The sequence below is a fragment of the Candoia aspera genome, chromosome 1 (assembly GCF_035149785.1).
Source record: "Candoia aspera isolate rCanAsp1 chromosome 1, rCanAsp1.hap2, whole genome shotgun sequence".
Lineage (NCBI taxonomy): Eukaryota > Metazoa > Chordata > Lepidosauria > Squamata > Boidae > Candoia > Candoia aspera.
The window spans coordinates 121,110,392-121,136,761 of NC_086153.1; the positions used below are offsets into that span (position 1 = coordinate 121,110,392).

Sequence of the window (26,370 nt, forward strand, 5' to 3'; positions counted from 1 at the left end):
GTTTGGCTATACTATTAAAAAAAAAATTGTGTCATAGTAATTTATTTCACCAGTATTTCACAGTACTTAAAGATAGCAAATTGTTTTGGGGGTTTTTTTGGTTTGCTCCTAAGGTTTTTTAATTTATCCTATATAGTGCTTGGAAGACCAAGAGACATGAAAGTTTCAGATGCTACAACATCCTCACTGAAATTATCTTGGAATTCAGCACCTGGCAAAGTGCAGAACTATCTTGTATCATACACTCCAGTGACTGGAGGTGAACCTAAAGAGATAACCTTAATGGGAGATACCACCAGTACAGTTCTCAATGATTTGGAACCAGGAACAAAATATGATCTGTCAGTAACTGCTCTTTATGCCTCTGGGGCGGGAGAGGCGCTTTCTAAACAAGGAGAAACTCTTGAAGGTAAGAACTGGATTTATTATGGTTGGGATGGAATACCACATTTATCTGAAAAGAAAAGCAAAAACAGGAATTAAGACACTTTCCCTAAGGAAGAATGTACCACCCAAAAACCCCTAGGGTCGCCAACTCCAGCTAAAATTAATCTTGGAAATTTCCCCTTCCCCAATAATTGTACGCATTTCACATTTGTATGGGCATGTATGTGTGTACCCGCAGGCATACACGCATATACTCGAAGTACTAGAAATAAAGGACATACTCAGAACAACGAAAACTGTGAGTTTGTGAAACATGGTTTACAGTTTAGTGTTCTTGGTGAATCAGGCCTCAATAGTTTGCTCAAGAAAGATTGCTTGAACCTTTGCTTAGCGCAATGTGTGAATTCACCTAACAATTGTTCTTGTGTTCCTTTTTGCCCTGAATCGAATGGACAGTGACAACAGGCTTCTTATTCTGTATAGTTTCAGATGTTACTTTCTTGCAGCAGCTCAAAGAGGATTTCAATTTTCGGAAAGTATCAAGGATTGCTTCTGGAAAGCAGCCAATCACTATGCATAAGTTTGATTGTAGAGAGCTTTCAGAGTATGTATATGGCCCATGGTGAAAATATAACAAAGAAAATCTAGCCCCTATTCAAATCCTTTGATCTTTTCCCCCTCCAACCATCGCCATCTTATTTATCATGCTTCCCCTATACACGCTTAACAAAACATATTTATGTCTTCCAAATCTTACCTGGTTACATTATGATAACATCTATTATCAAAATGTGTCCCATTACTTGGGTATTCAGCTTGTCTTTCTCAATAACAGGAGAGAAGAATTGTGTAATTACTATGCATACTTTTAAATAATGTTCATCCTGTGGAATGTGTTTTTTCTTCAGCTAGATGAAAAAGCTTTGCAAATATGTTGTAGATGAATTTTAAGGACTCTAAAGAAGGTTTTTGTCATGGATTGTTTTATGAGAAAAAATTAACAACTCTGAATAAGCACAAAAATGATTAGTGGATTAGTAAAGGAAACAAGACAGCCTTTTGGTCATGATCTCAGATAGCAGCACAAAAATGGAGCAGGTTCTAGCTTAAATACTCTTAAGAACAAGCAGCTTTTGTGGGTGGGATGAAAGAACTTTAAGTTTGTGGTGTGTAACAGAACAAAATCATTTGAAAGAAAAAAAAAAGAAAATACAAGCAAGAACAGAGTGCCTTATTGCAAAGAGCCAATTTAGAACAATTTTTATGGCAGATCACTTAAGTGAATTCTGTTGGTAAAATTAATTGAACAAGTTATTTGAGATAGAAGTAATAGATGTACAGTAACCAAGCATGCCATTTCTGAACAGGGTAAAAATATTGGCTTATTGTATGTGCTTATTTCTCAAGAACAGTCATACTGTGAGAGAATGTCTGCATGGCTATTAGGAATATGAAAAAATAATCACAGAACAACAGCAAAAGAGAAATCAATTTTGAAACTATATGGGGAAACTTTTGTGCCTTGTCTTGAAAACATATTGCTGTATTGCAGTGCAGCTTTTTCCTAAGAAAAGTTTGAAGCAAACACATGGATTATGCTGAAGTGGGAAGGTAGCATTTTTTATTTTAGGTTCACTTTAGATAGAATAACACTTTTATTATGAAACTTTTTTGGTCCAATAAAACTGGGTGAAATATCACACAATGTGTGGCATTGCCCAGAAGTATACCATAAATAATTTTATTGTTACCAAACTTATTAACATCTCTTGTTTCACCTAAATAGATTTGCATATCTACAGTTCTCCCCAGATATATTCTTTGTCCTTAAATAAAAACACAGCGTTCCCAGCAATCTGACTTTGTGGCAGATTATAGATTATAAGTTTGAAGAAGTTATGATCCTTCTTTCAGTTGTTGAAATTTAAATCTCTGTTTCATTCATCCCACAGTGATACATATATACCTGGCCCATTCTATCATATTGATCCCATTCCTGGGATCTCACATACCTACCTTCAGGTTCTTCAGCCATCTGTCTTGGTCTTTATGTCACTTTGTTCTCTGACTCAACAATAACCCTTTTTCTTTAAACTGCTAATCATTTAAGACCCAGAAACTCTAAAGAAGGAATAATTTAGCTTCAGGTGAGTAGATTTTTTCAATTTTTTTAAACAAAAGCTTCTGGCCCACCAACTTTCTTTCTTCCTTTTTTTTTCAAATTTAAAAAATGAGTGAGTTTTCAAGCTACATTCCCACACTCCACTAACCCATAGTTAATTGAATCATGTCCTATGAATTAACCCCATTGCCTGGGTTTACACAGTTCATTATACGATAAAATAGTCACATTGGCTAGATTCACACAATATACTGAGCTACAAACATGCCAACAACAATTAAGTTAGCGTGTTGTGTGAATCCAGCATCAGGATCTCTAACCGTTAAAATATAATTACAATAAATGCGTCTGACTGTACATTCCTATTTAATAACATAAGTAGCTTGTTGGAAATAAAAAAAAAGTTCCAGTGAGTTCATAATTATTGGCATGAATCCCAGTAACCAGCAGACTCCAAGTAGTTTACCTTAAATTGACCAGTGGTTCACCAATGGATTACACTTTACTTTAGGCCCATTCTTGATTTAACCCCTGTTAAAGGATTTGCAATTGTAACATACTTGTTAATATATGCCGTCTTTATGTTTTTCTGTCTGGTTCCTGCTTTTCATTACTTTTGTGGTATTTCATTATGTATATATTTTGACACACTGAGGATTTTTGTTTTTTTTAAAAAAGGGGGTTTCTACTAATTGTTCCCCTTCCTATGCTGCTGCCGCCTTTCCCTTGAGGTCTTCTATTTAATTTTTATTTTTTACTCAAAGCCAAATTCATAGGTCAAGGACTAAAAATAAAATATAATGGTAAGCAGACCAATTGTTATGAGTCAAAACCAGTTGTTAGCTCAGAATTAAATGTTTCTGTGAGCTACTGTTTTTGTAATCTGTTTTTCCCACAGAGAGAGGTGTAAGAACAGTTCTACCAGGAGACTGCTTGTTTGCCTTGAGGTGTAATGTCAAATGACAAGAACATGTTTTCTTTTTAAAAGATTGAATTGAATACAGGACTTGGTGAATGCCTTTTTGCTACTTGGATTCTGCAGTTTTGTAAAAAAAAAAAAAAAGGTATCTTTGTGGGACCAAGAATTTCAGGATATTATTTCTTGAAACAGGATAGTGGATTCTGTCTGCGCATAGAAACATTTTAGGTTCAGTACATACATTAGATATAAGGACCTCATAAGAAGTGATCAAATAAAAACAATAGTTATTATACAAATAAACAACATCACATTCTGAACTCGGATTATTCTGCAGTAATTTACAGTGATTGTCCCATTACAGATCTGTGACTATATAAATAAATGTTGATTTGTTACGGAACTTCTGTTTCTGCTTCTCTTCAGTTATAAATATTTGTTTATATCTTAAATGTTTTATCTTTATTTTTTTTCCTGCCAGCTATTCTGTTTTCTTCTCAACATCTTTCTCTTTCAAGGCCTACTCTGCTGGCCTCAGCACCAAATATCTGATCCCTTTCACTGTTTTTCCTAGGTTATTTATTCTGTACTGTTTAAGCCTCTTGCAATAATGTGTGGCTTCCTTCTACTTGTTGGTCTTTACTCAAAGACCAATAGTAACTCCAGGAAGTGATCTTCAAAAACATCAGTCACCATAATGCTTTCTGATGCTCCAGATTAATATAAATATATTTTCAACATATTTATCAATATGAATTTTCAATTTATTTATTGCCAAAGATGCTGCCACCTTCCTCCCCTTCAGGTTGTGGTTTGGTGGAAAAATCGGAGGGCTTATCATCCAGCAGTTCCATAACCCACTTTCTGCCATGCTCTTTTTCTTACCTTTTCTGATATCAGGATATGCCAACCTTCAAAACCAGTGGCATAAGCTGGAAGGGGCATCTGGCGTCAGTGTCTTAATGCCACTGCATGGGGAAAATTTCAAGAATTTGAGAGCAGTTTCAAAGATTGCAATTTTAATAACAGATACTTTTGTCAAAATATATTTAACATAAAATGGAATTTATAACCAATCATAACCAAATACCTCTCCCTTTCATTAAGTAATGGCTTTTCATATTTTTATTAAAATGCTTTCAAACAGCAGAAGAAATATTCGATAGGTCTCTTCTGATGTTCCATAGTCAACTTAAAAATATTTTAAAAATAGAGGACCTCCCAGATGGGGTCAGTAGTACTGCAAGTGACATTTCCTTACAATGAAGGTTTTAGCATAACATGAGGGCATTTTGAGTTGCAATTGCTTGCCATACAAAGAGATTCTGTTTCTGCCTTGAAGATTTACTGCTGTCTCATGCATTATTTAAAATGTACGCTTTTCATTTTCTGGTACTGACATTTTCAAGAGATAGTTGCCAGTTTTGAAACAATTGTGTTCCTTGTCTATTCTATGGGAAAGTCATGTTTCTAGGAAAAAATAAATCAACATAGAGGAAATGATGGACTGCACAAGAAAACAGTAACCAGCTTCTTCTAAATATTTTTTAAAAAGAATAGCATATTACACAGTTGCTAGAAAATTATACAGTAATAGAATAATGTTCACCCCACTGGAGCTCTGAATTTGTTCTAACGGTTAAACCAAGGATAGGCATGAATGTATCTCTGGATATTTTATGTGGCAGTTACCAACCAAACTTGACTAAACCCTATGAATATTTAACTACTGTAATTAGTGCCTGTTATGCCTCTTACAGGGGAGGAATAATTTTTAATTAGTTTTTTATACTGAAAATTGTTAGCACATATAATTTATTTCAAGTCTAAGATGATCAAAAAGCTAATGAGTTGAATAGGCAAGTTTGTTCTGATTTGCTTCTGTTTTTTCACATATAATTTGTTAAATAATCAATGGAAATTAGCTGAATAAGATGTTGATCTTAGAGAATTTTTGCTGAAAATAGATAAGGAAAATCTATGGTTTCCTCATTCCCAAGAGTGATTTAGTTCTAGTGAACATTAATTGCTAAGTTTGTTCACAGCTCTCTTTCTGTGGCAACTACAGTCCTTCTAATAAGGTGAAGATAGCTAAGAACATACAGGAAAACTGTCTGTCTGTCTATCTGCCTATCTTTCTGCCTGCCTGCCTGCCTGCCTGCCTGCCTGCCTGCCTGCCTGCCTGCCTGCCTGCCTGCCTGCCTGCCTGCCTGCCTGCCTGCCTATCTATCTATCTATCTATCTATCTATCTATCTATCTATCTATCTATCTATCTATCTATCTATCTAATTTATATGCCACAAATTTGTATGCCAATAACTCTTGGTGGCTCTTCAACAAATAATACAATTAACAATTAATTGCCCAGAGTTGCTGGGAGTTTGGCAGCATATAAATTTAATAAATTATTATTATTTTTTAAAAAAGATGTCAAGAACAACAAAGTGGACAGGATGAAGCAAAGGGTCTTCACTTTCCCTCACCAAAGACCTGGGTGAAGAGTCAGGTCTTCAAAACCCTTGTAAACAATTGAGTAGGGGCCATCCAGATCTCAGGGAGAACCTCATTCCAGAGGGTAAGTGCTGCTACAAAGAAGGCACACTCTGGGATCCTGATAAATGGCATTGTTTAATTGAAGGAACCTTGAGCATGCCAACCCTGCAAGATCAAATTGGCCAGGCAGATACTATGGGAGACAGGCAATCCCTCAGGTAATCAGGACCTATGCCATGGAGGGCTTAATAGGTAACTATCAGCATCTTGAATTGCACCTGGAAGCAAACAGACAATTGGTGCAGCTTGAGAACCAGGGGTTTTACATGGGCATACTGAGGCATGCCCATAATTGCCTGTACTGCTGCTTTCTGGACCAGTTAATGCTTCTGTGTGGTCTTCAGGGGTAGCCCCATGTAAAGCACATTGCAGTAAGGTGACCAGGGCATGAGTGACTATCTGAAGGGCCTTCTGATATAAGAAAGGGCACAGGTGGCATACCAAATGAAGCTGTGCAAAGGCCTTTTGGCCACAGCTGCTACCTGCTCTTCAAACAGGAGCTGTGAGTCCTAGAAGACTCCCAGATTTAAATGATCCCTATTTAAGTGAAGCTACTGTGTTGAGTCAATATGATGGAAACAGTAGATGTGAAATGATATTTTAGAAATATTCATATAACAATGGAATTAGGCTTTTACAACATACCCCAAACAGTTTCCCTACCTTAGTGCCTTGGCTTATCCATCTACCATCAGAGAGAATGAAGTGGTGAACACAAAAAGGGAGAAAAAAATGATGTAATAGCAGAAATGGGCAGTGCTTTAGAATAGGAACTACAACTTGAGATTGTGATCTTCCAGATGTCATTGAAAGGGGTAATGCCAAATTGCCTCTTTTGCAGGAGTTGTGCAATTTCGAAATCACATTGTATTTATTTATTTATTTAGTATATTTATATAGCCCCTCATCTCACAAAAACATGACTTTGATGGCATACAACATAACAACAGTTAAAAACTCCGTAACCATCTAAAAATAATCAAACATAAATAATATAAACATATAAAACCCAAGAATGCAAGAGAACAACCATCACTTGTTGTTATACAGCCACCTTGCAGGCTCTTCCTGGGATCCCCAGTTGTTGAAATTGGGCTACTTTGTACTTTTGGAGGGCACAGGTGGGTGGTAGGGGTTATCTACTCCAGTACTATAAGGTAGTGCATTGTGTGTCACATAGTCTACTCAGCAGCTCTTAAACTAGGCACGGGTGCAGTGGACAATAATGTTCTATCACTTGGACTGACATAACATTCCACTTCAGCTTTGTTGTTTTTTTGAATACTTGGTTGCCTGATGTGCCATTCTATCTTAGCTTTTAAAAGCAAAATGCATGCAAAGTTTGTGAAACATCCTAGATTGTACATTGTAATGTAGCCCACCCAATAGTATCCTAAGTGATAAATTGTGAAATAGCCAACTTCTCCATTGTAGAGTCTTGGACTTCAGAAGGATTGGACTTCAACTCCTATAATAAAGGATATAATAAAATCTTGAAGCCATTAATTTAGGGAAGACAGCTCTGAAAAGTAAGCAGCACAGCTGTAAAGGCCATGTTCCTCTTATTTCTTAACTCAGCAGGCTAGAGTATTTAGAGTAGAGGCTCATGTAATGATTTGCATATGTAGAAAACTAATCCATGAGTCACTGGAACTTCTTCAGAACAATATGCATTCACATACCTATAGTTAAACTGTCAAGTCCTAACATATCTTTGACTCAGTCCCATGGCACATCTCACTATTTCTCTGAGTTTAATGTTTTGTCCTAACCATTTGGCCTGTTTTTACAAAATGACCTGGGCAGAGAAGTTCTTTTTATGAAGCTGGAGTAAATATACTGTATATAGTACACTCTCTTATTTTCCACACTGAAGCTGGAATCACTATGTTTTACTGTATTTATTTAGAAATTAAGAGCAACATGTCCATACAAAACCTGTTTGGGGTCAAGGGCTTGTTCAATATTATGTTCTTAATATTTTGTATGATTTGTTAATATGTATGTATGTATATATGTATCCATCCGTTCAATCTTGTCCAGTTCTTGAAGACTGCCTGGAGAAGTCCTTGCAGTTTTCTTGGCAGGTTTTTCAGAAGTGTTTTGCCATTGCCTCCTTCCTAGGGCTGAGAGAAGTGACTGGCCCAAGGTTACCCAGCTGGCTTTGTGCCTTAGGCAGGACTAGAACTCCCAGTCTCCTGGTTTCTAGCCTGATGCCTTAACTCTACACCAAACTGGTGCGCTCTCTCTCTTTCTGTCTCTCTGTGGGTATATACTGTACATATTCTTATTTTTAAAAAAATGTCCACAATTCCCAACTATGAGGCCAGAATTTTCTACTCCATGGCTTGCTTGAAGAATCCAAAATGCTATTCTTTTAACAAAAAAAATTATGAGGGTGTGTGGGTGGGGAGAGTAACGGGCATGGGTTGTATTTATTGCCAATAAATGACTTTCCAATTACCTAGTAGTACAGTTCTACTTTAGTATTGTTTCAAACTATTAACTTATTTTTGCAGGAAAATGTTATACTGCTGTATAACAACACCTCAGTACTTCAATACTGTTATGCAGACTTCCCTTCCAGAGTTAATGATTCAAAATTTATAATATCTGAGAATAGTTTAATATTAAGATCATTGTGTGGAAGGGTTTCAAAGCGAAGTAGCCAATGTAAAGTGGTTTATATGTTTATATTACATTAAAATATGGAAAGAAAGGCCTTTTATTATAAGACGTTTATTATAAGATACCTATTGTCAGTTTTTCCTTATTTGTTTCCATTTGGATTGCATTCACATCCTTTTATTTCAACAAAAAAGCTGCATTTGAAAGCAGAAGCTTTACAGAAGAATGAAAAAAATCTGATGCAAGTCACTTTTGAAATGTAGTCTCTCTCAGTTTTCCAGGAAAATATTCTCCTGAGATTCAGTTTCAGACTTAAATCTTAAGTTAACAACCAATTCAGTGGGATTTCAGGGTATAATAGGCAGAATTGAAAACTTTCAGCTATATTAGGTCAAACTGATATTGAATATTGCTATGAATTTGATTGTATCCTTTATGAGGGTATAATGCATATAACCTTACTACAAAATGTTGTCTTTAAATCTTTTTTGTAAGTTGTTTCTAAAGTTTGTGTGCAAATCATCAGATAATATCCAGCAGCATCCACAGGTAAACACAAGCGTGCCAAAACGATCTGTGGACGGTGACATATAGTAATCACATAAATATCACCATTACTTCCTAGCATTCCGATAACAGATTCAAGCATGTAGACATTTTTGTGACATTTGCATGATGACATCCTGATGCAAGTTTTGGCATACCTCCCCCTTTACCCATGAACAACACTTATGAGACCTTTTGTGAGCTGGATCACAGGACTTTTCTGCTATTCATTAAAGTGTCAGGACTTTTTTCAGGCTTCTTTGATGTTTTGATTTATTAAAGCAGCAACACCTTTCTTTGAACTCATATGAAAGCCTGAAAAAAGACTTAGGCACTTTAATGAATAGAGAAAGGTGCTATATTTGTGTGAGGTCCAAATTACTTTTCTGAATAGTTTTCGAGGTGTATGGAATCTTCCAAATTTCATCCATAAGGAAATTACATGGTTATATCTATGAAGTCACCAGGATGCTTTCATTTCATTTCATGGCTGTTCATTTTTTCCTGTTCCAATTTTATTGGAGTATTTATTGATTGACCAACAATTCTCAATTTGCTCCCTTTCATAAAGAACATGATTCTCCTCGTGACCTCATTACTAGAGACATAACGGATACTTCAATTGGAGTCTCATGGACAGCAGCTCCAGGATCAGTTCAGAATTACAAAATTCTATGGAAATCCCTTTATGATGGCCAGGCTGGGGAAACAACAGTTCCTGGAGATGTAGTAAATACTGTCTTAAAAAACCTTCAGCCTGAAACTAAGTACAAGATTTCAGTCTTGGCTTCTTACAGAAGTGGAGAAGGACCACCTCTAGAGGGACAAGCTACAACTGAAGGTAGGTAAAATAAAGAACATAACAAAGCATTCAAAGTGTGTTTATTTGGTCTTTATTTAGAATACTGGTATCTTGCAATTCCTCTAGCATGCTTAAGGTAGTTTTAAAAAATAATAAACTAATAAATTAAAAACTATCCTTATACTAGGACAACTAAAACCATGAAATAGCAGCAGGAAGCAACAGTAAATTATTGACAAGCAATAGACTCAAAAACAAGCAAAACCTTATCTAGTAAATTGGCAATTCATAGTACATATGCCTTTCTAAAAAGAAAATTATGGAAAAGTACTAAGAAGTGAATCGCCTGAGAATTCTAGAGCTTAGGCTCTACAGAGTGTAATTCTGAAGTTTTTATTAAGCAAGAAGGTTATCAAAGAGGATTTCAAGAAATGACAATTCCTCAAGTATTCTGGTCCTAACCATGTAAGGAATTTAAAACTTTCCATCAACACTTTAAATTGTGGCTGGGAAAATACACACACACACACACACACACACTGTGTATGTGTGTGTGTATCTTTCGCTCTGTGATACATAAGCAAATATAAAAAGAAGCAGTTTTCAAGTGTGGTTGTTACATATTTCCAATATAGAATTCCTGTTGTTCTCTGAGCATTCTGAACCAATGGTTCTAAGTGGTCTACAAAGGCAACATTATGGATGCAAGGGAGATGCTCTTGGATTGTCTCTGCATGCTTGTGATCACATGCTGTTGTCTTCCTTGGGTTACAGAGACAGTTAACTACTGGCTCTGCTATGTTACAAAGGGAGTTGCTGCCAATGCAGTTTTGTGCAGTCTGAATATTGGAACTTAGGGGGATGCAAAATTTTGGTGACGAAATTCACCTTCTTTCAGCTCTTAGATTCTTCTCCCTCCCAGTGGAGCTTAAACCTCAGAGATGCCACTTGTTTTTTCAGTTGAGCAGAGGGACAGCATGGTAGTTCCTCCTTCATCACAGGGCAATAAATGGGGGACATGGTTATGATTTCTGTGCTGTCTCATTGGTTAGCTTGAGAAAGGACTGATCACTTCATGGAGAGTTCTCAGCATGAGATTAGTGGCAGTGGAGACAGTTGTGGGAGAAGTTTAAAGTAATTGCTAGGGGTTTACGAGAGTGCAAATGGTTACAGTATGGAAATACCCATAGGCATGATGTAACTAAGTTGGCTCTGTAGGGACCAGTGTAGTTAGTGTATCAGTCTTACCTAGCCAAGAGACACTTACTTTTTTGCCATTACCATTTTGCTAATGATTGAGGATTTCTACAGCTTCATTGGGATGAGATGGAAAGGAGTAATAGAGTTGAGTGTCAGCTGAAAGTTTCATACAAAACTTCCATAAATCCAGGTTATCTTTTCCAGCAGTTTAATATAAATGTGGCATAGCAAGTGGAACAAGAAGGAATCACTAATATCCTGTAATTTAAAGATTTCAAATTGTTATAACTAAAAAGGAGTATTTGTGGAGATAATTGAAGATACACACACACACACACACACAGTATACACACACACACACATCCAAAAGGATGTAAAGAAAGGTTGCACATTTTAAAATTAAGGCACACCTTCAAAATGTGGTTTAATCCTGATTTAATTTATACTTCCTACATGTTAAATATCTTTTAAATCTTTGAAACTAGAAGTTAAGTTGGCTAGAGCAGCTCTGATTAATATTTACATGATTAGATTAACCTCAATCTTTGATGTGGCTGAAGCTTGCCCACATTTTTGATAAAACTGTAGTGTGCTGTTTGGGTTAGCTGGCTTTTGTTGCAAGGATTGATGAGAAAGGATTGCAGTATTCTGGAGAAACGCCTGTGTATTTTTATGTGTGGGTGTGCTTGAACAGTATGGTGAAGTTAGGAAATTGGCAGGGAGAACTATCCCCCTTGTCCTCTTATATTCTGATCACTAGTTCCTGTTGTTTCTATTCATGACTTTCCAGATGTTTAGGGCTGGAAAGTTCAAGTTTGTGCATGCCTTTGATGTTTGATGGTCCCATCAGGAAAACTGACTGGTCTAGCAGCGCTGAGGTAATTAACAGTGGCACCTAGTACAGATTCTTTTATTACTTTGAAACCAGGAAACAGAAAGAGGTGTTCTGTGTGGAATAAAAGAAGAGTAAAACAACATATTCTGTGTAAATGTAAACTCAAGATGTTTGAGAGAAGTGGTCTTGCATATTATGTTCTTATTTACCATTTAAGATGTTATAATCATGAGAAGCAGAGAAGGGATTTTTTGAGGGGGAATTGTAGATTTGAAGGATCCATCTTCAAAATACTGTGGAAGACTTTGCTTGGCAGATGGCTTCAAATTCAGCAAATACAAATCCAGGAAAAATTGTTGGCCTCCCTAAACTTGGTGGTGCTTTCTGAATACATTTATCTCCCATTACATTTATTGTATGTTTATATGTTCCTTGGGCATGCAAGAAGCTGGTCATGTATACAGAATGGTGTAACTGTAGTATTGAGTTACTTTGTAGACAATTTGGTACATCTTTTATAGAATACATAAAGTTTTGAAAAACCCAATAAAATTTTAATTTTTTTCATTTAACACTTCAAAGTGGCACCTGATACAAGGACCATTACAGTAGATGATGAGAAAGAGACCACAATGAGAGTCACTTGGCAACCAGCACCTGGAAGAGTTGTCAACTATCGTGTGGTTTACCGACCCCGTAGAGGAGGAAGACAAATTGTTGCAAAAGTGCCTCCTACCACCACCTCCACAGTACTGAAACGTCTCCAGCCTCTAACTACTTATGACATTACTGTCATTCCAGTGTATAAAACTGGTGAAGGAAAACACAGAAAAGGCGAAGGAACAACAGGTGCAGACCTTTTAAAAAAATGTGTTGTGTGTATGCTAGTTTACTGTAGCCAAAATATGTAAGTTTATAACATGTCTGAAAGTTCCTAGTTTGAGATTGCAATATGTTGTTATAAATGCATGTTTATTTTTAAAAGTTGATTTATTATTTAAGCTGCTGTTAAATATGCGCCCTACCTACCAGTTGCCTGGAAGTGTTGCCATTTCTCTTACCTAGGGTTGTGCTAGGTTGGCCTTCACAGATGCCGTATACACTGTCTGTCCTTGCAAGCAATGCAAGGACTATACTGATCCTTGAGTTAATCTTTAATTAATTTTAATTGATAGGATGGAGGATTAGAGAAGGTGGCACACAGTAATACACAGCAAATGAGGCAATAAGAAGGAATCTTTCTGGCACAAATTCTGATGCAGCCTTGTATATTTTTCTTCTTTTTCTGCCCATCTTATTTCATATTATTGTAGCTTAGCAGTCATAATATTGGAGGCTACTGCTAATTTGGCACTTAGTTTCTTGGATTTTCTGCTGTTTTATATGGGATTTCAGTGGTATACTGTACCTGGGCATAAATTCAGAAGTGCATCTGATTCCATGCCTCACCTAGAGAAGATGTGTGTGTTAGACTTGCACAGATCATTCAGTAACTACATTTGTTCATCGGAACTGATCATTCACTAAGTACATCTGTTCATCAAAACTGGGAAGCAGTCACAGACACCCAAAAGCTTGCATGGCTGCTTTGAAGCCTTCCTATAGTTTTTTGCTCATGCTGGAAGATGCTTCTACCAGAAATGCTGGGAAAATATATTCGCTGTGACCACTTTGCAGCTTTGAGAAATAGATCCAGAAGGATAGTTTGAACAGATTCTACTGCTAACCAGCATTTAACACTTTTCTAGAGTTAAGGGGGAGATATTTCCCTGTCACTGGAAAGGGAAATTCCACTGTTCCAGACTTAAAAATCAAGAAATGACAGTGCAAAATCTGTAACTAGAACCCAGGGCCAGCTGTAGGTTAAGGCTGAGTAGGCACTGGTGTAGGGTGTCAAAGCTTAGGGGGCACCGAACCACCCCTCCTTCTAAATCATTCTAAACAAGCAAAACTTTGCATTGGCGGGAGGTGGTGCCATCAGTCAATATGGCCTACCCTTGAACTGGCACTGTTAGGAATTGTGTAAAAGAAACGAGCAGCTAACCAAAAATATTTTTAAGTGGCTCAGTAAATTACTTCTAAAGTAGGGCTGCTAGATCCTGTCTGCAGAAATTCAAATGACCATTAGAAAGCAGCAAAAAATGAGGGTTTTCTGTATTGTTGCTGCCCTTTAGCAGTCCAGATATTTGCAGCCTAGATCTGATAGCCCTGTTCTAAGATGATGACATAATTTGCAACTTGTCTTGATTACCAGGAAAACAATGAAAGAAAATATGAGAATCTCAAGCTTTCTCATATATTTGAACTGAAGTATAATCTGTGGTTAGAAGTTCAGTACAAGATCTCTTATAGAACAATATACTAAATCTGATGCTCATCCTTTGTAGAAGAGTTAGAGAACTTTTGTTCCTTTAATTGTTGCTGGACCTCAGCTCTTCTATAATTAGTCTTACTATCTAGTGCTCTTGGGACTTCTCATGTAGATTTCTCAATGCTGCCTCAGAGGCTATAGTTAGAAGTATTTTCAGGCTAATTCTGTATGAGAACAGAAATTTGATAGGATCTTGGAGTTACATTCTGAGCAATCTGTGGTTATTCTCTTCTTCTCTAAGATCCTAAATATAGTCCTTGGCACTCTGAAAGCACTTTGTGCTTGTGAGTTTATAAGGCAATAATGTTTCTGTTTCATCCCTTACCCAAATCCTTGGCTTTTGCTCTCTGAGATTGAATGACTGCCTTTTCAGCAAAAAACCATGCAGCTATGTGACAATGTTGAAACAGAAACAACAGTTGACTTAAGAAGGAACTTAATGCTTGCTCATTTTGTACCTTACCTCCAGTACCTTTTAATCTTTATCTGCTGCACTGCTTGTTGCTTATGCAAAGGTAGTACTGACCAACCTCAAAGTGTCCTAAAGATTTGCTGTTGTAATCTGTGAATAATGAATTACTTCTAAAGCAAAAATCCATGGAAGGTTTTTGGCACCTCAGGAATAAACTTACGATACAATCTTATTGTATTATAGCACATTTTGTCAGAGGTATGAGGGGTCATCCTCTGTTTCCAGGCGCGCACACACACACACAGAAAAAGAGAGAGAGAGAAATGCATTTCTGGATAAATCTGAAAAATAAATTTAAATCTTAGTCCGTTTGAAACAACTTTAATTAGCAGATACAGTTTTTCAAGTTTTGCTATCTTAATTTAATATTTGTAATGTGGGCAAAAAAAAAAATCAGCTTTATTCCAGTGAGCCTTCATGAAGATAAGCAAGCTGGTAGTAAATACTGATTCAACTATTTGGCATCAAATGATGGTTCAGTTGTTAAGTAGCTAGGTTTCCATACTTGTTTTGAAATGGCTTCTTCTTTAAATTTGTTTTATTGTTGAAGATAGCTACTACATCTTTAAAGGCAGCAGAAATAATTATCTATAAAGTATCTGGGAATAACTAGAGCAGCCTTTTTCAACATTTTGACCCTGGAGGAACCCTTGAAATATCTTTTATGCCTTGGGGAACCCCTGCACATTCAGGCTCAAATATAGGCCAGAAGTTACAAAATTATTACATTTGTTTCATGGGTAGGTCTGTACATATGCATCAACAGTGTTCTTAAACTAAAGAATGAAACTTACCTCTTTAATGTGAAGCCCAAATTTGAAATTATTTTTAAATAAATCGTGATCTCCCAGGGAACCCCTAGTGACCCCTCATGGAACCCTAGGTTGCCATGGAATCCTGGTTGAGAAACCCTGAACTAGAGAATGAAAAAACTGTGGGTGGATGTCTTATTTTTTTGAATATTAAATGCAGGTGTAAGGCCTCCAATTCTGATAGAATCCAAGATGGTGGAAAAGAAAAAGTTACCTTTTCCTCCAATATATATTTTTTTCTGGTTGTGTAGATTCAGTTAAGTTATTCCATTGATGAAACTGCTTTTATCAGCAAGACGAGATAGGGTCAACTCCCTCTTCCTCTCCAGCTTTTTTGCATGCTCTAAAAATCTACTTCAGAAAGTTGATTTTGGAGATTTTGAGGTCATGAAAGGAAAAGAAATAAATACCATAACATAAGCAAGCAGTGTTGGATCTGACTCAGTTAAATTTCAAAGCTGCTGTTTGTTTCATAGGACATATGGTATGTGAATTCCCCTGAAATATTTATCCAGTGGATACAGCACACATTTAAATCAATGAGTGTTGTTTGACTTTTGCAGCTTCTCCATTTAAACCTCCCAGAAATTTGCAGACTTCAGATTCTACAAAGTCAAGTTTCCGTGTAACCTGGGAGCCAGCCCCTGGGGAAGTTAAGGGGTACAAAGTAACTTTCCATCCAAGTGGACAAAACAGACAACTTGGAGAATTAGTAGTTGGGCCGTATGACAATACAGTTGTATTAGAGGAACTCAGGTATGCTGATCATAACTTTCTTCAATTTCAATATTTTCTTGTTAATAGAGAAAAGTGTAAGCAATATTTGTTGAAATCCCTTCCCATCTTAATGCTACCAATATGATTTTTAAAAATTTATTTTGTAAGCTACCTTAGTTACTGAAGGCAGAATCTCAGGCTTGAAATCTTTCAATTAAATACATCAGTGTTTCAGTAGAAGGCTTCTAGAAAGATGAAATGATTCTTAGGACTCAGTCTTTTTGCTGGATAATGTATATATTTAGTAGGATGGCTAGAATATAATTGTCCTATTAAACAATTGAAGTATAATACTAAATACTGTTGAACTATAATGGGCTGTAACGTGCTGCAATAAAGTCATTCCATACATGTCCAGTTTTACCTGATGAATGCTAGTAGAAGTTCAGAAGTGTCAGAAGACCTACCTCTTAATTCCCTCTTATTCTTTAAAGATTAATTTGAGGAAGACCTGTTATGGTATAATGGTTCAAGCATCTGGACTAGGAATAGAGAAACTCAGATTCAGATCCCTATTCAGATCCAAAATTTTCTCAATTATTTTAGTCAAGTCCCTCTTTCCAAGCCTAATCATATTTTATGGGATTGTTGTGGAGATAGTGTGTGTGTGTAGTGGGAGGGGCATGTATGTTATTCTAAACTTCTAAACATGCTAGGATAAAAATGGAGTGAAAGTATCTGCATAAACCATTTTGCTTTAATGTATACAGTACATGTATATGTTTTGATCATGCAGGGCAGACACTTCCTATAAAGTCAATGTAGTTGGAATGTTTGAAGGAGGTGAAAGTATGCCTGTGATTGGAGAAGAAAAGACAACACTTGCAGATGTTCCAGTTGTGCCAGTATTACCTACAGGTAAATATGGTAGTAATGAGGAAAACAGTGCATGGTGTTTTTAGTGGGACGTTTGAGTATATTTTATTTGAAAAGTATTTCACACAATTAACTATCATTTTTTGATTCTCAGGAATTGTACAACAAAGGGTCTGTATTTTATGAGGATGCTCCTTGATTTTTAAAGCATTTTGAGGGTTATTCATTAGGTATCCACCTTTATTAAAAGTTTTTCTTTCATACAAGTAGCTAATTTTACATGAACTTTATAAGCTACATACTGTAAACCTATGAATTATTCATACACTGTCAACTGCATTCTTCTTTGTAACTGTATTCCAAGTGATCTAATTTCCAGAGCTATAGTTGCAGCATCTGGAGTAAGTAAAAATTCTATATGACACCACATATGTTTCTTTAGAGGAGCTAAAAATACTGTAGTGTCTCCAGCAAGGAGTTTGAAATGTATTATTCTCTTTAAAAGAGCTGCACTGAAAGTTCAAATTTTGATGCAGCTCCTTAATAAATGTGCTTATTAAAATTGAAAAACCATATCTGGATTTAGAAATAAAAATCAGCAGTATTCAAATAGTTCTTATAAAAGGATCATAAAACTTAGTGCATCTATTTTTTTTTCTTTTTCCAATTGAGTGGTAGATATCCATATGACGTTTAAAATTTGCTTTTGAATAGTTACTGAATTTTTAAGTGGTTGTCATCTGTAGCAAATGTGAGTCTGTGTTTATGGATACACACACACACACACACACACACACATACACAATTTTAAGAAATACAAGTCCAAAACAAACGTTGGCTCCTGGAACAAGTTGCGTACTTCCTTGGATCCAGGCTTAAACTAATAATTAAGTGCTTGAAGAAACCCACTTGCTAGGAGGTAAGCACTACTGAATTCATTGTTTGTTATGTTGACAGACATAAAATAATATGGACCAAAGATATTTTTATTAGGTTCCCTAGGTACCCTCCTAGGGAAATAAAAACATATCGTGCTGATAAAAAGCTTTTTCCCTTGAAAAAGACACTTTGCATACAAGCCTTGTAAATGATCGTAGCAGGATGTTTATTTCTTTGTTTCTAGTATTCCTATACTGTTGCAGCTATACATTTCTACATGGTTTACAGGTTAAATAATAAAAACTGTAAACATCATAATATCTCTAAAAATATCAATAAAAATTAAAATAGCCCTCTGTTTTTTGGATGGGAAGCAAAGTGTAGGTCTGTCACAAAAGCCATTTTTTCACTGCTTTTGAAATGTTGACTGAAGTGAAGATTAGCTGGTCATAGGGGAAGCATTTCCAGAGGGTTTTGGCAGCATTAGAGAAGCATTGTGCCTGGCCCTTCTACTCCCTTCATCTCCTGAACAGAAGGAATCCAGAACATCCTCTCTTCAGCAAAACAGGCAGGCTGGTCAGAGTCAAGTTGGAGACTACTTATAGATATCCTGCACCCTTGCCCTGCAAGCCTTTATACGTTGAAACCAGAATCCTGAATTGTATTTGGAAATCTGTTGGGAATGAGTGCAACACCCACAAAAAAGGTCAATGAATTGATTTGTATCCATTACCACGTATGACTTTTGTACCAGTTGAAGTTTCCAGGTAGTTTTCAAGAGCAGCCCCAGTTCATCTTGTTCCATCAAGACTCTTACAGCTTCTAGGCATTGAGTAAAGGTCTCTGTAACATCTCCCATGCACAACTACATAGGCCTGAACAAGTCACACCAGTTCCATAAGGTATCTGGGTGGACCATTCTAACCAGTCCATTGCCTCTGCAGAGGTCAGTTGTGGTGACTAGCCTCAGGTGACCAGGAAGATCTGAACATGACAGAGGACTGTCTCTTCTATTTTCAGAGCATGCTTCAGAATGTCTAAGGTGAAAAGTGTATTCAGCATGTGTCCTCTTACATGGGTTAGACCTGAAATCAGTTGTAACAAGCCCATGAATGTCATAGAAGCCAAGACTTCCTGAACTACTCCTGACCTCATGCCAAGGTCATGAAGATTGAAGTCCCAAGGCGCTAATAACCTAGGGGACTCCAACTTCCTGAAATCCAACATTAGATATAGATACTTCTATACGTTCATTTTTGGAACAGGGACTCTGGAAACATCCAAGTTGTCATAGAGGTTCATTTATGCAAATGCTTGAAATAAGTGGAACTTTAAAAGTGCTTCATTTTGACTAGCCATACTTCATATTTAGATTACTGCAGTTTTTGTTCATTCCTGTGAAGTACAGCATGTCCTCGCCCTAAGAATTTTTTTCTATTTTCTTTTTAATAAATGAAGTAAAGTAACAGTATAGAAACATTGTGATAATAAGAATCCATATATGAAATATGTAAAGGGTGTTTATGTAAAACCATGCAGTTTATCTGCCAGAATTCTCAAAAGGAAAAGTAGAAATCTCTATATGATGTGATAGCATTGATTTTTCCATTTGGAAAACCTTTCAAATTAAGGAAAGTCTGTTTGCATGCATAATTCTGCATACACTTTGGGGCTATTTTGATCTGCTGTTTCAGCACTGATTCTAGATTCCTCCATTCCCAGCATCATTCCCATGGTGTTGAAACACGTGGAGTGGCATGGGATAGAGATCCAGCTTTTTGGTTGTGACCCAGGGTAGAAAATGCATGATTTGTAAGCCTGATTTATATCTGTATTGATTATAGATCAGAATTTGTTGTTTTATGCAGAAGAAAGTCGTGCTTTTAAATCTTCAGGTACCTGGAGTAGCTGTTGTCATATTGGAGTATTGGAGCAATGATGTGAAACATAGATGAAACCATCTTAACTCTGATGAGTGTGCTTGATTTTACTCAGTGGGATTCCTTCCATGTAAAGACCAGAAGCTGCGATGGCATGAAGCCAGAATGTTTTGTAGCTAATAACATGATCTTCAGAGGAAAGAGGAGGAAGAATACATTTTAAAAATTACAATGGCTGTTGAAAGGATTGTTTAAATACATGCATTGTCTTTGCTTTGTAATAAATGCACTGTCATTTCCAACATATAGAAAGTGAATCCTTATTTTTATTCCCATACATTGAAAATTCCTAGCATTGTTTTCTTTCTGAGCGTTTAATACTTTTATAAATGTGTGTTTTTGTCACTTCTATCCTTTTATGTGTTTGTTTCTGTTATCTTATTTGTGTTGTGCTTTCTCTTGTAATTTAAATGTGCAAATATCTGCACCATCTGCATTAATTAACTTATACATAGCTGTTAATGTGCTGTATTATGCATATGTATTAGTCTCTACAGATAGTTGCTTAACACCCAGCATATAGAGATTAAACATTCTTGATTTTAACTGATGAATATACAAAAGTAATCACTGCTTACTTACTTAGGTTTACTTAAATCTAGGGTTCATAATTCTGTATTTACATCTAGTCTAATCAGTATATGTAAGACAGTAATATTTTTAAACTAATAATTTATGTAACCTTAGACATCTTTTTTCATTATTAGTATGAAAATGAAATTATCAAAGAGTTCAAAGTATATAGAAAAACTTCAGTTAATTAAAATCCTCGTTATGTATATTCTAGGATAGGACTGGAGAATAAAGTTGTTTGTAATTAACTCAGATTTATTCTGATTGCTGTAATAGGCCTAGAATGTAAAACCAGAACAGAAGCAGATATTGTATTGCTGGTGGATGGTTCTTGGAGCATTGGTCGAACAAATTTTAAAACAATCCGGAGCTTTATTGCTCGCATTGTTGAAGTATTTGATATTGGTCCAGACAAAGTGCAGATAGGTAAGTTTTGAAGTTAATTGGAATATTTTGAGTTAATGCTATTCAAAGACATTTTGTAATTACACTACATTTTCTCCCCAGGTCTTGCGCAGTATAGTGGGGATCCAAGAACAGAATGGAACCTCAATGCCCATACAACCAAAGACAGTTTATTGGAGGCTGTGGCCAATTTGCCATATAAAGGAGGCAACACGCTAACAGGTAAGCCTTTTGGTATTGATTTTTCAGTATAAGTTATACTGGAAAAAATGACTCACAAAATCGTATGATCCTGGGGAATACTACCATATCATTTATCCGGTGGACAAAGAAGTTACACATACAGTATTCTATATCAGGTATGTAGACAGACAAATTGAAATATCTTGTAGAACTAACTATTAAGAGCATTTTCCATGGAAGTGTAATAGAAACAATAGAAGTGCCATTCTTCCTGAGGAAAGAATAAGATCAATAGTAATAGAAAAACAGATACAAATCACCTGGGTAATAGAAGAAGTAAGATATGATCCCCATTTTTACTCAAGGAGCCAATTTGTATATAAATATTGTACAGAAATAATATCAGTGAAGGGTTTGATTTCTCAGTAAAAGAAAATTAAAGTTTATAATATGGCTAACAGAATTAAAATGCAGCATGTAGCAGCCTACAGGCCCAACTTACAGAACATCTATTGTCAAAATATATCAGCTTTTCTAACTTAAAACATTTTCAGATGTAATCTTATTTTCTCAAGCAGCATCCTTGTTGCAAAAGGAATAATTAAGTCAGAAGTAATATGAATAAGGAAGAAAAATGCAAGTCCCTGGAAATGGTGTGTTGTGCCTTTGGTGCTCCAGCCTCCACATTTCCTATCCTATAAAGAGAGTGAGAGATCCATTGACCATCTCAATCTATAATGATCCCCAACCAGGAATGAGGGACTTTGGTAATTGCATTGGAGGTTCTGCTCCTTCTGTTGTGAATGGGCCAGGGACAGATATCTGACCTAACAACCTCAGGAAGAAGTTGATGTGTCTCCTAGTAAATTAGGCCATAATAATTTTGGGGGGTTTACCTTCTGAGCTGAAAAAAGGCCAATAAATAATGAGTTCCTCATCTTATGTGTGTCCATGTGTGATTTCAGGAATGGCTTTGAACTTCATCTTAAGAAACAATTTTAAGCCTGAAGCTGGCCTGAGGCCTGGTGCTCGCAAAATTGGTGTTCTCATAACTGATGGCAAGTCACAGGATGACATAAATGTTCCATCACAGAACTTGAAGGATGAAGGAGTGGAGCTTTATGCTATTGGTGAGTATCCAGTGAAGAGGGAATCAGTATAGAAAAATCACGATTACAGATTTAGTTTGTACAGCAGTAGATTATGATTTTTTCTCACAATACTTCCAAGCTAGGTATTTGGAATATAATTTGCTCATCTTCAGATGATTTTTAAAATAATTGACAAATAAACCTAGAGTTACTTAAAATGTATTATCTCATGGTTTTTAAGGTATCAAAAATGCTGATGTGAATGAACTGAAGCAGATTGCAAGTGAACCAGATGACACCCATGCTTTCAATGTTGAAGATTTTAACCTTCTTGTTAATATTGTTGATTCCCTCACTGATAATTTGTGCAATAGTGTGAAAGGATCAGGTATGTTACCCCTTCAAGTTTTATTTTTTGCTTAGGAAAAAAAAAGATACCTGCTTAATTTTTCTTGGAAAGTTGTCAAGCAGAGCTTCTGAATAGAACATCCATGGTGTATATAGGAATGCAATCCTTTTCACCATTTTTTTTCTCATGGCATGCAATGTCTATAATGATATGAATTTCATATATGTCTAGGGAAGTAATACATATCAAAATGTGCAATCACAGAACAATTTTTATTAGTATGCCTTGTCTCATTGAAATCATAGAATTGGAATGGAAGGTTAAGACTGTTAAGGCCAATATGATGCACAGTGCTAGTTTCCAGCTTAAAGCATTTTTGACAGATGGCTGTTCAGCCTCCTCTTGAACACATCCCACCACTTCTCTGGGTCATTGGTTCTACTGTCAAATTGCTCAAGAGATTTTTTTAAAAAAATATTCTATCAGAATCAGCTTTCTTGTAATTTAAACCCATTACTTTGTGTCTTGTATTCTGTGATGATATAGGAAAAAGTTTTAATCTTCTCCTCTATGGCATCTTTTTTAGATACTTGAAAAACGCTATAATATCCTCTGTTAATCTACTCTTCTCAAGGTTAACATTCCAGTTCCTCCATTTTTTTTCTTAGAACTTAATTTCTAGATCCCTGAACATTCTTGTTACCTTTCCTGTGTCTAAATCTTCTCAAAGAGTGATGTCCTCAGTTGGACACAGTCTTTGAAGCAGGTTCTCACCAGCACAGAATAAAGTGGAATTATTACTACTTGTGATTTAGAAATTGTTGAAGCATCCTAAAGTAATATTTACCTGCTTTGTGGCTAGATCACAATACTGAGTCACGTTTAGTTTGTATAGCAGTAGATTCCATTTTTTTTTCTCACAATACTTCCAAGCAGGTAGTCTCCATTCTATACTTGTATACTGATTTGATTTCATGTTTATTTATTTTAATTTATTAGTCTTAAATTCTGCCCTTCCTTCAGAAGCTCAAGGTGGCATACTGTACATGCATGGAGTGATAGGCACAAAGTAACCCAATAAATTTCCATGATTAAGGGAACATTGATTTTTCTGATCTTAGTTCAATGCCTTAACCGCTACACCACACTTACTGTCAGGAGATGTAGCCTTTGTTGTTATTGTTTTTCTCTTAAGTGAATAAATTGGCATTTGTGTCTTATGCACTTAAGAAAAACCTTCTTGACATATTCTATTGCTCTGATTGTGATTCGTCTTTGGTAAATCAAGACTTCCTAACCCTAAGTTCCATTTGTTTATTCTCACAACAGGTGATTTGTCACTGCCGCCAACCAATCTAGTTACTTCTGAAGTGACACCTCTTTCTTTTAGAGTGTCTTGGACTGCACCTGCTGAGAGTGTTGATAGATACAGAGTTGAATATTATCCTGCTCAAGGAGGCACACCACAGGAGGTCAGATTTGGTGGCCCTATTTTATTTCTTGTTTTTTGTGTATTTTTTTTAGCTTAGATTCCTAAATTTTGGAATAGGTTCATAAAAGGACATTCATTGGTCACGTACTACTGTTCGTTCATATATGTGCATTCATGTTAATCAACAAATACAATTCCCATATCATCTTAAGCACAATGGTATTCTTAAATGGAAACAGATCCATTGTTTCTAACTAAAACATATGGTGAATATATTCATGCATTGGTGGCTGGTAAGTAAGTCTTAAAATATCCTCAAAGCATTTCAGCAAAATGTATCATTATTACATAGTACCAAATAAACAGAGGAAGGTATTAGTAATATCTTACTAATAGTAGTTCAGAATGACTGGGGCTGCTGTGCTGGATTGGGTGCTAGAAGAAGAGATACACCATATTTTATAGCATAGGTGCATACTTTAGGCTACATGCAGTCTTCAGAGCATCTCCATAGTGGGCAGGGCTAAACCTTTTGTCCTTTTTTCCTCAGGGTGGTGTTTCATTGTGTTTTAAGTTTTATAGATACTTAAGGGCTCATTTCTCCCCTTTAAAATATCCCAGTCCCTCCATTCATGTGGCCTAAAGAGCAAAATGAGTGTACAGGTAGTCCTCGTTCAGAGTCTGTTCAAAGTGATAACGGCCCTGAATGACTGGTCCTCAGAGTTCTGGCCATCCCTGCAGCCCTGTGGTCATGTGATAACAATTTGGGTACTTGGCAACCGGCATGCATTTACAACAGTTGCAGCATCCCACAGTCATGTGACTGCCATTTGCAGCCTTCCCTGCCATCTTCCCACAAGCAAAGATAATGGGGAAGCTGGCAGAGAAGGTCCCAAGTTGCTCCAATACGTCACTTGCACCCTCCCCTACCCAGCAGCAGCCCCCCATGGCCCTGCCATTACTGTTGTTAACCAAGGACTAACTGTACTGTAATGTTCTGTAGGTTTTTCCTCTTAAAACTTCCCAGTTCATACATCAGATCCACTCTAGGAATTATGGCCCTGGCCTCTCTGGCAAGATAATGCTAATAACAATACTCCTGTCTCCCTTGGATTACTTAACCAGTCCAATCTAGCAAAGGGAGATTGCTACCAAACAGAAGGGACTGATTAGTTACAGCATTAATTTAACGCTCATTTTCTCAATAATGTGGTTGTGCTTAAGTTTGTCCTCTGACTAGTGCTGGAATTGATTATACAATAATAATACCTTCCATGTGGCAACCAGGCAATTTACATTCTACCAGAATTGTCTGGATGCCATTACATCCAGACCTAAATGCTTAGAAGCTTTAACAGAGGCTTTTTAAACCACATGCAAATAATATACATGATCAGAAGAGGCCCCAGGAGGGGAGAGGGAGGGAAAAAGCAATGGGGAAAAATCTCTGTAGCTGAAGAGAAGCATACAGTACAGAGCTTTTACTGCATTTAAAACATTCTCTCTTTCTTTCCTACTTACGTATACACATTTATAAAGTGATATAATTATTAGTGTACTTTTGTAAAGTACACACATATATACAGATACAGATACAGATACATATATTTATTCCATATTCCTATTTCTGGGGCCACAATGGGCTGGTCTCTCAGTACAGTATATATGTGAAACAGCCCTTAAATCCTTGCATATAGAGAGATGGTAGTCAGGTTATATACTGCATACACAGTACATTCTGATACTCTTCTGTGATGGCATGTTCCAGATAGTCTTCAGCCGTGATGCAATGAAACTTACCCTAAGGGGGTTAAGGAGTTACTCACCCTAATTCTCTAAACACTTGATATTTTACGGCTTTTGGCATCAGATATACTATTATCAGAATGAAGGAGACAACTTAAGTTCTGTTTTAAATTATTTAGTTCCTGAACCAAGATAAAAGCAATGTACACTATATTTTACATATCTTTGTAAAATATGTACAATTACATTTGTTATTGCTTTCTTTTCCTTTTATTCAGGTCTATGTAAGTCGTTCGGAGACTACTACTGTTCTCACTGGCCTCAAGCCTGAAACAGAATATGTTGTGAATGTATTTTCTATAGTCGAAGGGACTAGTAGTGAACCATTAAAAGGGACCGAAACAACAGGTAAGTGAATATTCCAAAGTAATTTAAATATTGAATAATTGTTAACGCCTGCCAATAATATCAAAAAATAAGTGTATGGCAAACTTCCTTTGCTGGTATGTAGATGTGAGCAGCTGATGTGAA

General features: G+C 36.3%; 1 protein-coding gene across 2 annotated transcripts in view; it reads left to right on the forward strand.

Moving 5' to 3' along the window:
- COL12A1 (collagen type XII alpha 1 chain) overlaps positions 1-26,370 on the forward strand; it is a 129,623-nt gene that overhangs the window by 40,807 nt on the left and 62,446 nt on the right. Inside the window, exons 11-21 of one of the 2 annotated variants that reach the window (XM_063313009.1) lie at positions 137-409; positions 9,728-9,997; positions 12,576-12,842; positions 16,212-16,404; positions 17,162-17,283; positions 20,910-21,059; positions 21,141-21,260; positions 22,187-22,351; positions 22,554-22,700; positions 23,991-24,133; positions 26,118-26,247. In XM_063313009.1, the coding sequence (XP_063169079.1) occupies positions 137-409; positions 9,728-9,997; positions 12,576-12,842; positions 16,212-16,404; positions 17,162-17,283; positions 20,910-21,059; positions 21,141-21,260; positions 22,187-22,351; positions 22,554-22,700; positions 23,991-24,133; positions 26,118-26,247 (1,980 nt within the window). The remainder of the gene's footprint in view (positions 1-136; positions 410-9,727; positions 9,998-12,575; positions 12,843-16,211; positions 16,405-17,161; positions 17,284-20,909; positions 21,060-21,140; positions 21,261-22,186; positions 22,352-22,553; positions 22,701-23,990; positions 24,134-26,117; positions 26,248-26,370) is intronic. The other variant, XM_063313016.1, reaches the window with a different exon arrangement.